Raw genomic sequence first — 13,769 nt, 5'->3', positions numbered from 1 at the left:
ACGGCCCTGATGGAGGACGGTGCTACCGGCACGGAGGCCCGTCTGCAGGCTCGGGTGCACGCCGAGCCCGTGGGGGCAGCCGGGGGTCCCGCTAGCCTCCACGTATCTCAGAGTCAGGGCAGCCAACGAGCCTGGGGCATCTCCTTGTCCGAATGCTTCCCCTGGCCCCTTCACAACTGGGGAAACTGAGGCCCAGGAGGGGAGAACGGCTCGCCCGGGGGGGATGCACGGCAGAGCCGAGCATCGCGAACCCCCGGCCTGCGCCTGTGGCCTCTCGGGCGCTGCCTTCCCGAGCTGCGTGCTGGCTGCGCCGGCCCCTCGATCTTATCCGCAACGGGCGCCGTGCTCCCCTTGTGCAAACAGCCCCTTGCTAATCTGTGCTGGGTAAATACAGGCAGCCCTGGCTCTGGGCGATTCCTGACAGCAGGGGAGAGTTACGCAAGTCCATGTGAGCGATGCTCAAATCACAGGATCCCGCACTCACGATGACTCCATCCCAGGCGAGGTGGGGTGTCACCGGCAGGTCCGTCTCTTATACCCCGCGCCAAGAAGAGCTGCTCAGACTTCTCTGGGACGTCTTCCACGCGCAGGCTGCTCCCAGCAAGGACTTGACGCCCGGCCAGGATGGAGCTGGCAGCCGCCGCGACTCTGCTCCTGGGCCTGTGCTTTGCAGCTGTCATCTTCCTCTCCGTGCTGAGGGGGCTGAAGCGGGGCAGGAACCTGCCCCCGGGCCCGGCTCCTCTCCCCTTCCTGGGCAATGTGCTGCAGCTGCGGGCAAGTGCCCTGGTCAAGTCACTGGAGGAGGTAGGTTGGGGGGGTTTCGAACTGTCCAAACATGCAGTGCTGGGTCCCGGGGGCATCGCCAGGCCCCCTACCCTGGCAGCTGTCGCTGCTTAGGGGTGCATTCGGTGCCCGGGGGGCACCTGCGGTCCCACGGCGGTCGCTGCACTTCGCTTGGGCTCCGTTGCTGCAGGTAGCTCAGACACTGGAAATGCTTCTCCCCATCTTAATGAGCACGGGCACATCCCTGCGCTCCCGTTAGCCTCCTTACCCCAGCTGACAGCAGAGCCTGGCTGCTGCCTGAGAGGCACGAGCCTCCTGGCTTCCAAGCTGTCTGCGTTTGGACAGCGCCGGGTGCCCCGGGCAGGTGCAGCACCCGAAACCATCACTGAGCACCTGCTGCTGCCCAGTCTCAGCCTCAGGGCTCCCGTTGATGGGCAGGAAGGTGGATGCCCAGCTCCCAAGCTGTCCCGGGGCAGAGCTGTGAGCCCCCCTCCCCGGCTGCAGCTCCACTGGGGTCCAGCTTGCAGCCGAGTGGGGGAGCTGGCAGGGGGACACGGAGGGGCACGTGGAAAGGTCAGCTCAGCCCAGCAGGCAAGCTCCGAACGGCGGAAGCACAAGGGTTAAAGCCCCCCCCTCCCCCCAAGGGGTTTCCCATCTGCCGGTAGCCGCTGGCTCAGGCGAACCCTTGGCATCAGCCACATCCTGCGGTTGCCGGTTCCTGCTCATTGCACAAGCCGGGGAAGGAATTTCCTGCTCCAAGGGGCTCCCGGCCAGCTCCTTGCAGCTGTGACCTCCCTTGTCCCGACCTCTCTGCGCCCCTCTTCCTGCCCCCTGCAAAGCCTCTCGGGCTGGGAGGGGGAGGCCAGGGCTGTCCCAGGCAAGCACGTGGGCAGTGCTCTTCTCCCTGCTATTCCCCATCCCGTGCCCTCATGCCGAGGCTGGCCCATGAAGTCACTCGGGGGTCCCCGAGCATGGCAGCATCCATGGATACCAGAGAGGTGTGAATGGGCCGTGGCAATAAGGGCGACCGGGGCTCCTTGGAGCTGCCAGCCGCCCCCACGGACTTCTCCCTGGCTTCTTCCGCAGCTGGCAAAGAAGTACGGCCCCGTGTTCACGGTGCACCTGGGCCGCCGGCGCGTGGTGGTGCTGTGGGGCTACGAGGCGGTGAAGGAGGCGCTGGTGCAGCACGCCGAGGACTTCAGTGGCAGAGGGGAGCTGGCGGCCATCGACCAGGTTGTCCGCGGCTTCGGTGAGTTTGGCCGGCGCGGTCACATGCAGCTGGAGCGTGTTGACCCCTGAAAAGGGGGTCCAGCAAGCTTATGCGGAGGGCCGGCTCACAGCAAGGACCTGTCCCGCTGTCCCCAGGGCTCGTCTTCTCCAACGGGGAGCGGTGGCGGCAGCTGCGGCGCTTCTCGCACTCGGCGCTGCGGAGCCTCGGCGTGGGCCGGCGGGACGTGGAGCAGCAGATCCAGGAGGAGGCCGAGTGCCTGGTGCAGGATTTCCAGGCCACCAAAGGTCAGTGACCCCCCCCACACAGCTCCGGTACCTGGGCGCCGGCTGGGCCCCACGGCCTGGCACCCACCTGCGCTCTCTCCCTGCCAGGAGCCCCGTTCGACCCGACGCTGTGCCTGAGCCAGGCCTCCTCTGCCGTCATCTGCTCCCTCATCTTCGGCCAGCGCTTCGAGAGGGACGACGCGGAGTACATCAAGCTGCTGGCCAAGACCAACGAGGTCCTGGTGCTCTCCAGCTCCACGCAGGGAGTGGTAAGAGACCCACAAGCTGCAGCCCGAAAGCCAGCGGCTGAGTCGGCCGTGGAGCCCCTGGGAGGGCTGGGCGCTCGGGGACCGCGAGTGACCCCGTCTCCCGGTCCTGCCGCCCCGTGCTGCAGCTCTACGAGATGTTCTCCCGCATCCTGCGGTTCCTGCCCGGAGCCCATCGCCGCATCCGCCGCGACCTCGAGGACATCGGCCGCTTCGTCACCGAGAAGGTCCAGGAGCACCGGGCGACGCTGGAGTGCGAGCACCCGCGGGATTTCATCGACTGCTTCCTCGCCCAGATGGAGAAGGTGCCGCGGGACGGGGGCATGGGGCTGGGCTGGGATGATCCGAGGCAGGGACCGGCCGTCTGCCCTGTGCCTGGGCTCCGAGGTGGGAACGCAGCTCACGCCCTGCGTTTCCTCCCCAGGAAATCCTCAACCCCTCCACGGAGCTGCACCTCGAGAACCTGGTCATGACGGCCCTCAACCTCTTCTTCGCGGGCACCGTGACCGTGACCACCACCCTCCGCTATGGCCTCCTGGTTCTCCTGAAGTACCCGGACGTGGCAGGTAATGCAGCAGGCGGGTGACACTATGGTACCAGGGGTTGAGGTGTTTGCAAATCAGCCAGGACAGGCGGACTCAGCCCCTGCCAGATCCATGCTGGTGGGCATTGGCTGTGAAAACTGCTCAACTGCAAGGGTTAAATATTGCTTTTGGGGTGGGATGAGTTTGGTAGGTCTCAGCTCAGATGATCTCCTCCTGGAGCCGGTGCCCATACTACCAGCCCCAGCTGCTGATGGACCGAGCCGCCTGGCCTGGCTTGGGGTGGAGGGAGCACAGACCCGCCCGCCCCACCTGACGCTGCCCCCTTCCTTCCTCCCCACAGCCAAGATCAGGGAGGAGATCGAAGAGGTGGTGGGGCGGGGGCGCCTGCCGGCCATGGCGGACCGGAGCCGCATGCCCTACACCAACGCCGTGCTGCACGAGATCCAGCGCTTCTGCGACATCATCCCCCGCAGCCTCCCGCACGCCGTGACCCGGGACACGTGCTTCCGCGGCTACGACATCCCCCAGGTACCGCCTGGTGCCGGCTCCCGCCTGCGGGGTGGATCCAGAGTCACCCCTGCAATCCAGATTGCAGCTGGCAATCTCGGTTTGGGCCCCCCCCGTTTCCATTCCTAGCTGTGCCACTGCTGCAGAGGGGGAAACTGAGGCACAGAGCCCTGCTGGTAGCATCCCAGGACTGGGACCAGGAGTCCTCATCCCTCCTGCTCTGACCATCACGCTCTCCTTCCTTCCCGGCCGTGCAGGGCACAGACGTCTTCCCCGTGCTGAGCTCCGTGCTGCGGGACCCCAAGTACTTCAGCGAGCCTGACCGCTTCGACCCCGGGCACTTCCTGGATGAGCAAGGCCAGTTCAAGAAGAACTGCGCCTTCCTGCCCTTCTCCGCAGGTAGGGCACGGCTGGGCGCAGACCCCCGAGACCCCAGCAGCGCCCAAGGCCCCAGGGCCCTGCGGTGCTGGGCGCAGAGCCAGGCAAAATTTGGGGGTCAATGCATCGAGTCGCTGATTTTGGCTAAACCTGCTCCAGGGGTTGGGATGGCTTGAGACAAAGCGGGTTCAACCCCCGGGGAATCAAGGCACGGCCCCGTCCCATTTCAGAGCGGGAAGGGGAGTAGACGAACTGGTCCTTCCAGTAAGCAACGCTTGCGCAAAGGGGTTTGCTCCACCCCAAAGCCAAAATACATTCCTGACCTTCCTGGCACATCCAGACAGCCGCCAGAGGGGCCAACTGGGCCTCGGGACTCTGGCGGGCGCGGGGTGCCCTGCGTGGGCGGCAGTGGTGCAAGAAATGCCCTCCCACGAGAAGCACGGGGGTCCGGGGTGACGGCGTCCCTCTGGGACCGTCTGCCAAGCTGCGGGGAGACGCGGGACGGGCTCCCGGGCACGGCGGGCACAGCCTGAGCTGCAAACCAGACAAAACGAGGGGCTGGGGTGACGACTGTGGATCAACACAGCCCCCGAGAGCGGGAGGCGGGCAAGGAGGCCAGAAGTCAGCTCCTTTCCCTAGATCTGCAACGAGGGCCTGGCACAGGGGTGCAGCCCCCGGACCCCTGCCCCTGGCCCGTTGCCCCCACATCAAGCAATTTCTCCCATTTACCGGTTCAAACAGCACGCGGGCTGGGGGCTACAATTAATTGGTGGGCCAGCAGGAATTGCCGCATTTTGTCCACCCCGGATTTAACCCCTCGGCTCCCCCTCCACCCGCAGGGAAGCGCAGCTGCCTGGGCGAGGGCCTGGCCAGCACGGAGCTCTTCCTCTTCCTGACGGCGCTGCTGCAGAGCTTCACCCTGAGCTCCCCCGTGCCCCCCGCCGACATCGACCTGAGGCCACACGCCAGCGGCCTCGCCAACATGCCCCCGCCTTTCCAGCTCTGCGCGGCCCCTCGGGAGGAGCCAGAGCCACTCCAAGCCTGCACGGGGACGGGGAGCGCGCGGCCGAGCCACGAGATGTCCAAGTGATACAGTCGCCGGGCCAGGCCGGCATTGCTCCTTGGGGACCCGCCTGGGGTCCAGGAGGGAAGTGTCTGGAGCCTGGGGTCTCCTCCACGTGCGTCCATCGCCCGCCGCGAAGGGGTGGGGGCACGCGAGATGCCAGCTGCGCGGACCCGTCTCCGCTGTCTGCAGGCTCAGGCTGCTGAGGCCAGGCCTGGGAAATGATGCCCCCCCAGCACTGGTACCGGTCCCGGAGCTGCACCCTGGGGTTTCCGGTTCACGTCTCTGGGGCAGCACCAAAGCCCTCCCAGGGTCCACGGTGCCCTGCGCTTTGCCCAGCAGCGCTGTGGACACAGAGAGCCCGACACCAAGCCCCAGAGGCTCCCCCTGCCTCAGTTTCCTCACTCTCCGGGGTTGGCCCCGGGTCCTTTTCCCACTCTCCCCGATGTGCCTCAGAGCCCCTTCTCCAACCCACAGCTCTGCCGGCCACCCCCACCCAAGCACGCCTCCCTCGTCCTCCTTTGCACCCAGAGAAGCCCTGCAAGTCTCCTCCTCCCCAGGGAAACTGAGTCACGCTCCATTCTCCATCGGAAAGGGGATGGTCTTGTGCACCAGCTGAATGCTGCAGGGCTGGGGCTCAGGACACCTGGGTTCTCCCCCCGTCCCTGCCACTGGTCTGCTGAGTTACTTCGGGTGAGACACTTCCCTGGTCCATGCCTCAGTTTCCCCAGCTGGAAAATGGGGAGGAAGCTGCCGAGGACTTGCAGGAAGTGCCCTGGGGCCCTGCCAGAGGGGCCAAGGGCTGTTGCTGTGGCCTCATTCTGTGAAAGCAATAAAATATTGGGTTTTTAATGAGAATCTTTCCCAAACCCGTTATTGGGGGGCGGCTGGGGGAGCTCGGGAGAAGGACCAGTGAGGTCTGGGAAGGAAAGCAGAGAGCAGTTGGGGAGCCAGCCCTTGTCTGGATGGATGGGCACCGTCGACAGCCTGGGGAGGGTCTCGCGGGCAGAGCTGAGCTGCTGCCTCCAGGTCCCTCGGGTCGGATGGACAACTTAGCTGTGGGGAGACCGGTCCCGACATCACCGGTCATGTGGTGCGACTGGCCTGGTCTGGGATGAGGACAGAGATCCAGCCCCGGGGTCCTCTGGGAGTCGTGTGCTAGAGAAGTGCCCGGGCCCTAAGGACAAGGTCCCCCTCGGTGAAAATCTCGCTATGACTTGTCCTAGATTCAGACAGTCTTCGAAGATGAGGGTGGGCAGGGAGCTCAGGAGGTCGCATCCAGTCCAACCCCTGCTCCAAGCAGGACCAGCCCCAATTCCATCATCCCAGCCAGGGCTTTGTGTACCCGGGTCTTCAACACCTCCAAGGATGGAGACTCCCCCACCTCTCTGAGGAGCCCGTTCCACTGCTGCACTACCCTTCTCATTTGAAAGTTTTTCCTAATACCCAACCTCAACTTCTCTTGCAGAAACTGGAGCCCATTGCTCCTTGTCCTGCCATCTGCCCCCACTGAGAGCAGCCCAGCTCCATCCTTTTTGCAACCCCCCTGCAGGGAGGTGAAGGCTGCTATTCAATCCTTCTCTTCTCCAGACTAAATCAGCCCAGGTCCCTCAGCCTCTCCTCACCAGTCCTGTCCCCCAGACCCTGGATCATTTTCACTGCCCTCCCCTGGACTCGCCAATGTGTCCACATCCTTTCTGCAGCGGGGGCCAAACACTGGACGCAGGCCTCCAGGGTCGAGGCTGGGAGCGCCAGGTCGAGAGGGGAGTCGTGGGGGCTGTGGGATTGGAAGGGGGTTGAGAGATCAGGACGTGCACACTGCCCGTTCAAACCTCTGCAGCTCGGACACACGACGCGGCTCCTCTGAACACTGCGCCAGCGCTGACGGTCATCTTGCTGGGGCTGGTCCTGCCTCGGGCAGGTGGTCAGACCGCATGGGCTTGGGGGCTCCCTTCCAGGCCCACTTCTCTAGGGAGTTCCCACCCGGCTTTGCCCCCATGTCCCATGAGCCGGGACAGAGGCCTCCGGGGTCCCCAGCACCTGCTCTCCAGCCCTCAGGCTGGCTCAGGTGTGCTCAGGCCCCGAGGCAGCTGCCGATGGGGTCTGGGCAATGCCCAGAGGCTCAGGGCAGGACCCAAGCTCCCAACTCCCTGTGACATCCAGGTCCTAAATCCCCTTGGGGATAAAACCTGCAGTGCTGGAGGCTGCACCTGAGCGGCCTGTTACAGAGCACAGGCGTCCTCCACACCCGCTGCCGGAGGGTGCGGGCGCTTCCTGCCACTCCTTCCTTCTGCCTTCCCCCTGAAGCAGCTGCCTGCCAGCATGGAGCCTTGGCCCTGGATCTCCTCGCTGCTGCTGGTCCTCCTGGCCCTCATCCTGCTTCTCCTGCTGTGGGGCAGAGTCCCTGGGGGGCTGCCGCCTGGCCCCCAGCCCCTGCCCCTGCTGGGAAACCTGCTGCAGCTACGAGGCCAGCCCCTCCTCCGCTCCCTGCTGCGGGTGAGCACGGCCCCTGCCCACTTCCTCCATGGCAGCTATGCTCCAAGCACCCCTGCAACCCCAGGCGCACAGGCCAGGCCGAGGGGGTGGCGGGTGCCTCGCTTGCACGCCCCTGGTCTGGCTGACCTTTCCCACTGGGATCCGGCCCTGCAAAACCCTAACCCTCTCCCCCCCCCCCATGAAAATGGTCCTGAAACCTCAAGTTTTGTACCAAAAAAAAAACAAGGCAGCTCCACTGTGTTGCCCGTAGGTGCCCTTGTGCCTCAGTTTCCCCATCTCTGACACGGGAAGGAAAGTAGCGCTTGCCTAGTGTTTGCACATGTGCGGCCTCCGTCTCACATACCCCAGGTCCCTCTGAGCCCTGTGATCTCTCCCCGCTGCAGCTGCGGGAGCGCTACGGCCCCGTGTTCACCGTCCACCTGGGGCCCCGGCCGGTCGTGATGCTGTGCGGCTACACGGCGGTGAAGGAGGCGCTGGTGGACCAGGCGGATGACTTTGGGGCACGCGCAGAGATGCCCATGACCCAGAGGACAAGCAAGGGCTGTGGTGAGGAGCACGCCGGGGATCAAGAAAGGGTCCCCTGCCCCCTCCCCGAACACACATGCACACCAGCCCTGGAAGGTGCCGGCTCAGGATCCTGAAGGGGAAGGACATCATCATCCTCATATTGCAGACTTGGCCCTGAGCGCAGGACCGGGCTTTACATTCATCCTGGGATGTGGGCACAAAGCCCTAGGAGGTCACAGGGGCACGTGTAGGAGGTAGACACTCGGGGTGCTCTCCACAGCCTGGCCTGGCCACCCCCAGCCTGAGCAAAGCACAGCCCCAGGCTTAAAAATGCAGCCCCAAGAGCAACCCGAACAACCTCCCCCTTCCCCAGCCCTCGGGGGCCCATTTGCAAGAAGCCAGTGGGGGTCTGCATTGGTCTGAGCCCGGCTGAGCTTCGTGGCTCACGTGACTCCAGCAGCTGGGGATTGGAGGGGAAGCATACTGGGGCCAGCTCACAGCCACGGGGCCTGTCGCTGCATGCAGGGATTGCCTTCAGCAACGGCGAGACGTGGAAGCAGCTGCGGCGCTTCGCCCTGAGTGCCCTGCGGGACCTGGGCATGGGCCGGCGCAGCATTGAGGAGCGGATCCAGGAGGAGCTCGGGCACCTGCTGGGGGAGCTACGGCAGACAGGAGGTGCCTGGCAGGGGGCTTGGGTGATCCAGCTGCCTCTCCCCCTCTGCCCTTTTAGCCCCAAGATCCAGCTGGGCTTCCTGGCCCACAGTGCATTGCTCAGTCTCCCCTTGGCTGTGGCCTGCAGTGCATTGTGGGAGATTTAGATCAACCAGGGATCAGGGGCTCCTAAATCCCCCTTGTGGGCTGTCCTCAAGGGTGGGGGGAGGTGGCCACGCACAGACCTGTGGGACAGAGGTTGCTGGGTCAACTCCACTGCACTGCCTAGAGCAGCCTGGGGGTTGCTCCAAGTTACGCCCTGAGCGTGGGGCTCGTCAGGAAGGAGCACAGAGCTGGAGGGGAGGGGGGTGTCTTACCTTGCTCTTGCTGAGCCATGCATGGCATCAAGCACCCTGGGCAAGCTCCTCTGGGCCCCGCCAGCGTCTTTCCTGCCTCAGGGGCACCCACTGATCCCACCTTCCTGCTGCACCGCTCCGTGGCCAACGTCATCTGCTCCGTGGTGTTCGGAGAGCGGTTCGACTACAGCGACTCCGAGCTCCAGGAGCTGCTGGACCTGATGCAGGAGAACGCACGGCGCTTGGACGATATCTGGGTGCAGGTAGAGCCGTGGCGGGAGCGGGGCACACGACCCCGAGGACCCTGTGTGCCCTGTAATAACCTGGGGTTACTGCCTCCCTGCTCCAGCACCCGGGCCCTGATCCCCCTCCTCCTGTGCCACAAAAACCCAGCACCAGCCCCATGATGCCCCCACCTCACTTTCTTGCCGCTTTCAGCTCTATGCCCTCTTCCCGTGGCTCCTGGGGCCTCTGCCCGGCCCCCATAACCGGCTGTTTGAAAACTTCGATGAGCAGAAGAGGTACGTGGCTAGGGTGGTCCGGAAGCATGAAGACACCCTGGAGCCTGCAGCCCCCCGAGACTACATCGACACCTTCCTCATCAGGATGCAGCAGGTGCGCACCACGCAGAGGGCGATTCTGGAGGCCATGGGGCTTGACATACAGATTTCGGGTTTGCTTAGCACCCACCGGGCCCCGTCCTCGCCCCTCAGCCTCCCCCCCGGCTCTGCAGGAGGAGGGAGACCCCAGCACTCAGTTCCACCGGGAGAACCTCCTCGTCTCCGCCCTGGACCTGTTCTTTGCTGGCTCAGAGACTACCAGCTCCACGCTGCGATATGGGCTCCTGCTGCTCCTCAAGTACCCCCATGTTGCAGGTGATGCGCCCTGCACTGCTTCTCTCTTACCTCTCCTTGTATTGGCAGCAAGGGGCCAGCGTCTGCCCCCGTCCCGAGCACCCTTGGCTGCTGGTGCTGCCTCGACCACCCCTAACCCTGGGGGGTTACTTCCCTCGGCACTCGCCAGTCCCACCTATAAGCAGCAAGGGATGGGGTGGGTAAGGGCCAAGGAGATGGGACTGAGGCCCAGAGAGGTGCAGCGACCCGCTCAAGGTCTGAGAGGGAATTGAACCCGGGTGTTCTCACCCCCAGCCCAGCGCTCTCATCACACCTGAGCCCCCTCCAGGCTCTGCCTAATGCCCCCCCAAGCCCAGGTCTCAGTCCCCAGGTCCCCTGTGTCCACAGCCTGGCTTCGTTAGCCTTGGCCCCTCCAAAGGGCAGGGAGCAGCCCCCCAGCCTTGCCACCCTTGCAAATGCCTGTGCTCCTATGGTGCAGAGAGGGTCCAGGAGGAGATCCAGGCCGTGGTGGGGCCGAGCCGGCTGCCCTGCGGGGAGGACAGGCAAAGGATGCCCTATACGGATGCCACTATCCATGAGATCCAGAGGTTCATTGACATTGTGCCCCTGGGGGTCCCCCGCATGATCACGCAGGATGCCCGCTTCCGGGGCTACGTCATGCCCAAGGTAAGCCCTTGGCCCGGGAACCAGCATGTCGGCTGCTCAACCAGTCCCCAGCAGCCGTGAGCCAGTGGAGGGCTGTGCTGAGCTACCGAGGTGGGGCTCGAACCCGTGACCCCTTCACCCAGCAGGGCTGAGGGCCCTGTGAGCACAGCCCACGCAACTCCATGGTTTAAGAGGCTGGGAGCAATTAGGGGCCGGGGCTGTGTCCTGCCACGGGGCCGTGCAGCTGCCTAGCGTGGGAGCAGACACCAGAGACTCAGGGAGGCGTCAGCAAACAGGCGTATTGCACCCCCCCAGGGCACGACCGTCTTCCCCCTCCTGAATTCAGTCCTCCATGACCCTGCATGGTTCCCAGACCCGGAGACCTTCGACCCCGCACACTTCCTGGATGACAAGGGCGGGTTCCGGAGGAATGCAGCCTTTGTGCCCTTCTCGGCAGGTCAGGCTGGGTGACATGCCAGCACTGTGCTCGGAGAACTGTTTGAGGGGCCGAGCTCAGTCCCAATTGCTTCCCTGACATGGGTCACAAAGGGGGCCCTGGGGTTCACAATGGGTCTTGCATGGGGGAAGGGAATTGCACCCTCAAGGCTGAAGCTCTGTTGCTCCCATGTATGAGCCGGGGTTGAAGGCTCAGGGGGATGTGACCAAGGGACACATTGCCCACTGCCAGCCTCCAGCCAGAGAGAGGGTCCTTCCACCTCTCCAATGCCCCCCAGTGCCCAAGTATCAGCCTCCTTGTGCTCAGGACCTGTCACAACCTTGGCACCCATGAGCAGTGCCCCTGCAGCCATGGCACTCATCTACCCCTGGGGCAGAGCAAAGCCACTGTCACCCAGTTCCCCACTCACCCAGGACCCCCCACCTTCTTCAGGGGCTCCTCTCTGCTTTGGGGCCCATGCACACCTGAGCAGCTGGTCCCTGACGCTGGCTCCTCTTGGCAGGCAAGCGGGCATGCCCCGGAGAGGGCTTGGCACGCACGGAGCTCTTCCTCTTCTTCACCAGCGTACTGCAGTGCTTCGCCATTGCATCGCCAGTTGGCGCCAAGGAGCTGGACATCATGCCGGAGCACAGTGGGTTTGGCAAGGCCCCACCACGTTACCAGGTCTGCTTTACCCCACGTTGGTGATCCTGGAGCACGGGCACCACTGCGGGGCCCCAGGTCGGTCCGGAGCAGGTGGCTGCACCCGAGGCCTTGCCATTAAATAGAGCCCGTCTTTGTCCACGGCCGCGTCTCATCTCGCTGCCTTCTTGCCCCTAAGAGATGGGTTGGGGCAGGTGAGCACAGCCACAGCCACTTGCTTGGGGAGTGATAGCGGGGTGTGCGGGTGGCAAACATACTGAAATGAACCGGACATGGTGTGTGTGTGTGTGTGTACACGTGCATGCGTGTGTGCGTGCATGTGTTAAAGAGACTGCAATGAACTGGACGAGGGGCGTGTCTGCGTATTTATGTACGTGTGCGTGCATGTCAGACTGCAATGACCTGGACACAGCATGTGCGTGCCTGCGTGGAGGGACACTCCCTACCTCGGTTATCCCACCTGGCTATCTGCCTCCTGCTGGCTCCTATGGGCTGCCCAGCCCTTGCATGGAGCACAGGGAGCTCCTGGGTGCCGGGTGCAGTGGGAACAGAGTTCAGCCAGATCCACCCAGGGGCTGAGCCCATGCTCGGGGCAATGGGGCGTAGGCGGCTGTGGGGCGCAGGAGTGCGGGGCACGGCCTTCGCGTCATAATATCCTGAACCCTCAACAGCTGTGAGGGGGAGAGGAATGGGGGAAAATCCTACTCAGACCCCATCCCTCTCCCTTCCAGCACCACTCTCTGCCATGCTGGGACACAGGAGACCGGGCAGGATGGACCCAGGGTCTGAGCCAGGCCAGGGCAACTCCTCGCTGCTCCCCTCACTGATACTGCTCTGCTCTGCAGGCACTTTGCACCATGCTCCCCTCCTGGGCTTTTCCTCTGCCTCCACCAAGCCAGCCATGCCCCCACGCCCAGCAGTCGGACTCTCCTGCAGATCCCTGGCCTCCCAGCTCTGGGCTGCAGGAAGGCCAAGAGGGCTCAGGACCCAGAGAGCTGGTGGGGTAAGGGTCTTGGGTCAGGACCCTGACTCACCTCATGCTCTTGTTGGCTGTCTAGATGCTTTCTTCCCCCTGCAACACCTGAGGACAGACAGGAGAGTATAGGCAACAAGGGTCTAAGCCACGTGCCTTCCTTTGGAGCAAGGTGGAAGGCAGGCCAAGCACCTGAACCCCCCAGTGAGCTGGCAAGGAGTGCCCGGCTTAGGGCTGCAGTTGACATTACATGGGCATCGGCTCAAAGCAGGGAACAGACCCTGAACACGCGGCTTTGCCCTCTTCACCGGACCCCGCGGACCCGCTCCCTTCCTGCCCACCCTCCCTGCTCAGCAGCCCTCATGCCAGCTTGCTGCAAGGGGCTTGGGGCATCCCCCCAAGAAATGGGAGAGGGGGTCTGGAGCCCCTCGAGCACAAGGCAGCCTAGAACCACAGCCCGAACCCTGCCAGCCTGTCTTCTGCCCATTTCCATGGCTGCCCATGCATGGAGAACAGCGTGGGGTGAAAGGGGGGAGGTTGTGGGCACCAGACATGAGGGGAGCTGAGAGCTCAGCCAGAACCACCCAGGCACTGGGCCTGTTCCCTAACCCTAACCCTCTGGACTGGGCCCATAACCCTAACCCTAACCCTGTGGTTTGAGTTAACCCTATGGACTGGGCCCCTAATCCTAACTCTAAACCTCTGTGATCCAGAAGGTGAAACCAGTGCGAGTTGCAGCAGCCAAGTTCAAAACCAGAGGGAGGGAGAGCGGGCAGAAGGGGAGGCAGCCATCCAGGCAGTTCCCTGGCAATGGGGGGTGGGGTTTAGCTTTCCCGGTGCCTTTAGCGGTAAGAGACATCACTTTCCCATGGATGGATGTGTCCCAGGAAGGAAGTCTGCCCACATTGCAGGAATTCCCTGGGCTGCGCCTGCAGCCAGAAGAGATGATCATAGCTGCCCTCTCCTGACCTTCACAGCTTGGAATCTGCTGGTTCCGGGATCGGGTCTGCAGGAATGCCTGAAATCCCCCAGTCCTAGCTCACAGCGTGTCTGCTGGGGCAGTTGTTCCCAGAGAATAGATGCCATGAACTCGCTGCTCTGCAGCCTTTCCCAGCAGAACCCTTTCACCACTTCTGAGCTGCCTCTGCAACG

General features: G+C 63.9%; 2 protein-coding genes across 2 annotated transcripts; both read left to right on the top strand.

Annotated features, from left to right (window-relative positions):
* Positions 1-210: 210 nt before the first annotated feature.
* On the top strand, positions 211-5,894 carry LOC102572112 (cytochrome P450 2G1). Its single transcript, XM_019482100.2, has 9 exons — positions 211-804; positions 1,870-2,032; positions 2,149-2,298; positions 2,386-2,546; positions 2,672-2,848; positions 2,968-3,109; positions 3,429-3,616; positions 3,853-3,994; positions 4,813-5,894. Exons 1-9 carry the CDS (start codon positions 625-627, stop codon positions 5,061-5,063), a joined length of 1,554 nt encoding a protein of 517 aa, XP_019337645.1. The 5' UTR covers positions 211-624; the 3' UTR covers positions 5,064-5,894.
* A 1,448-nt stretch (positions 5,895-7,342) lies between these two features.
* LOC102571887 (cytochrome P450 2B1) lies at positions 7,343-11,787 on the top strand. Its single transcript, XM_006271072.4, has 9 exons — positions 7,343-7,532; positions 7,916-8,078; positions 8,565-8,714; positions 9,149-9,309; positions 9,485-9,661; positions 9,780-9,921; positions 10,379-10,566; positions 10,861-11,002; positions 11,505-11,787. The coding sequence occupies exons 1-9, from the start codon at positions 7,359-7,361 to the stop codon at positions 11,687-11,689; spliced, it is 1,482 nt and encodes a 493-aa protein (XP_006271134.2). The 5' UTR covers positions 7,343-7,358; the 3' UTR covers positions 11,690-11,787.
* Positions 11,788-13,769: the final 1,982 nt, after the last annotated feature.

This window comes from Alligator mississippiensis, chromosome 15 (assembly GCF_030867095.1).
Source record: "Alligator mississippiensis isolate rAllMis1 chromosome 15, rAllMis1, whole genome shotgun sequence".
Classification (NCBI taxonomy): domain Eukaryota; kingdom Metazoa; phylum Chordata; order Crocodylia; family Alligatoridae; genus Alligator; species Alligator mississippiensis.
Note: the sequence above shows the minus strand (reverse complement) of the source record. Positions and strands in the feature narration are given on the sequence as shown.

Excerpts from the sequence above, each read along its gene's own strand:
- LOC102572112 (XM_019482100.2), top strand. The coding sequence starts at position 625 with ATGGAGCTGGCAGCCGCCGCGACTCTGCTCCTGGGCCTGTGCTTTGCA. Across the intron at positions 805-1,869 it reads TGGTCAAGTCACTGGAGGAG|CTGGCAAAGAAGTACGGCCC; the intron begins GTAGGTTGGGGG and ends CTTCTTCCGCAG. Across the intron at positions 2,299-2,385 it reads GGATTTCCAGGCCACCAAAG|GAGCCCCGTTCGACCCGACG; the intron begins GTCAGTGACCCC and ends TCTCCCTGCCAG.
- LOC102571887 (XM_006271072.4), top strand. The coding sequence starts at position 7,359 with ATGGAGCCTTGGCCCTGGATCTCCTCGCTGCTGCTGGTCCTCCTGGCC. Across the intron at positions 9,662-9,779 it reads TCCTCATCAGGATGCAGCAG|GAGGAGGGAGACCCCAGCAC; the intron begins GTGCGCACCACG and ends CCGGCTCTGCAG. Across the intron at positions 11,003-11,504 it reads CTTTGTGCCCTTCTCGGCAG|GCAAGCGGGCATGCCCCGGA; the intron begins GTCAGGCTGGGT and ends TCCTCTTGGCAG.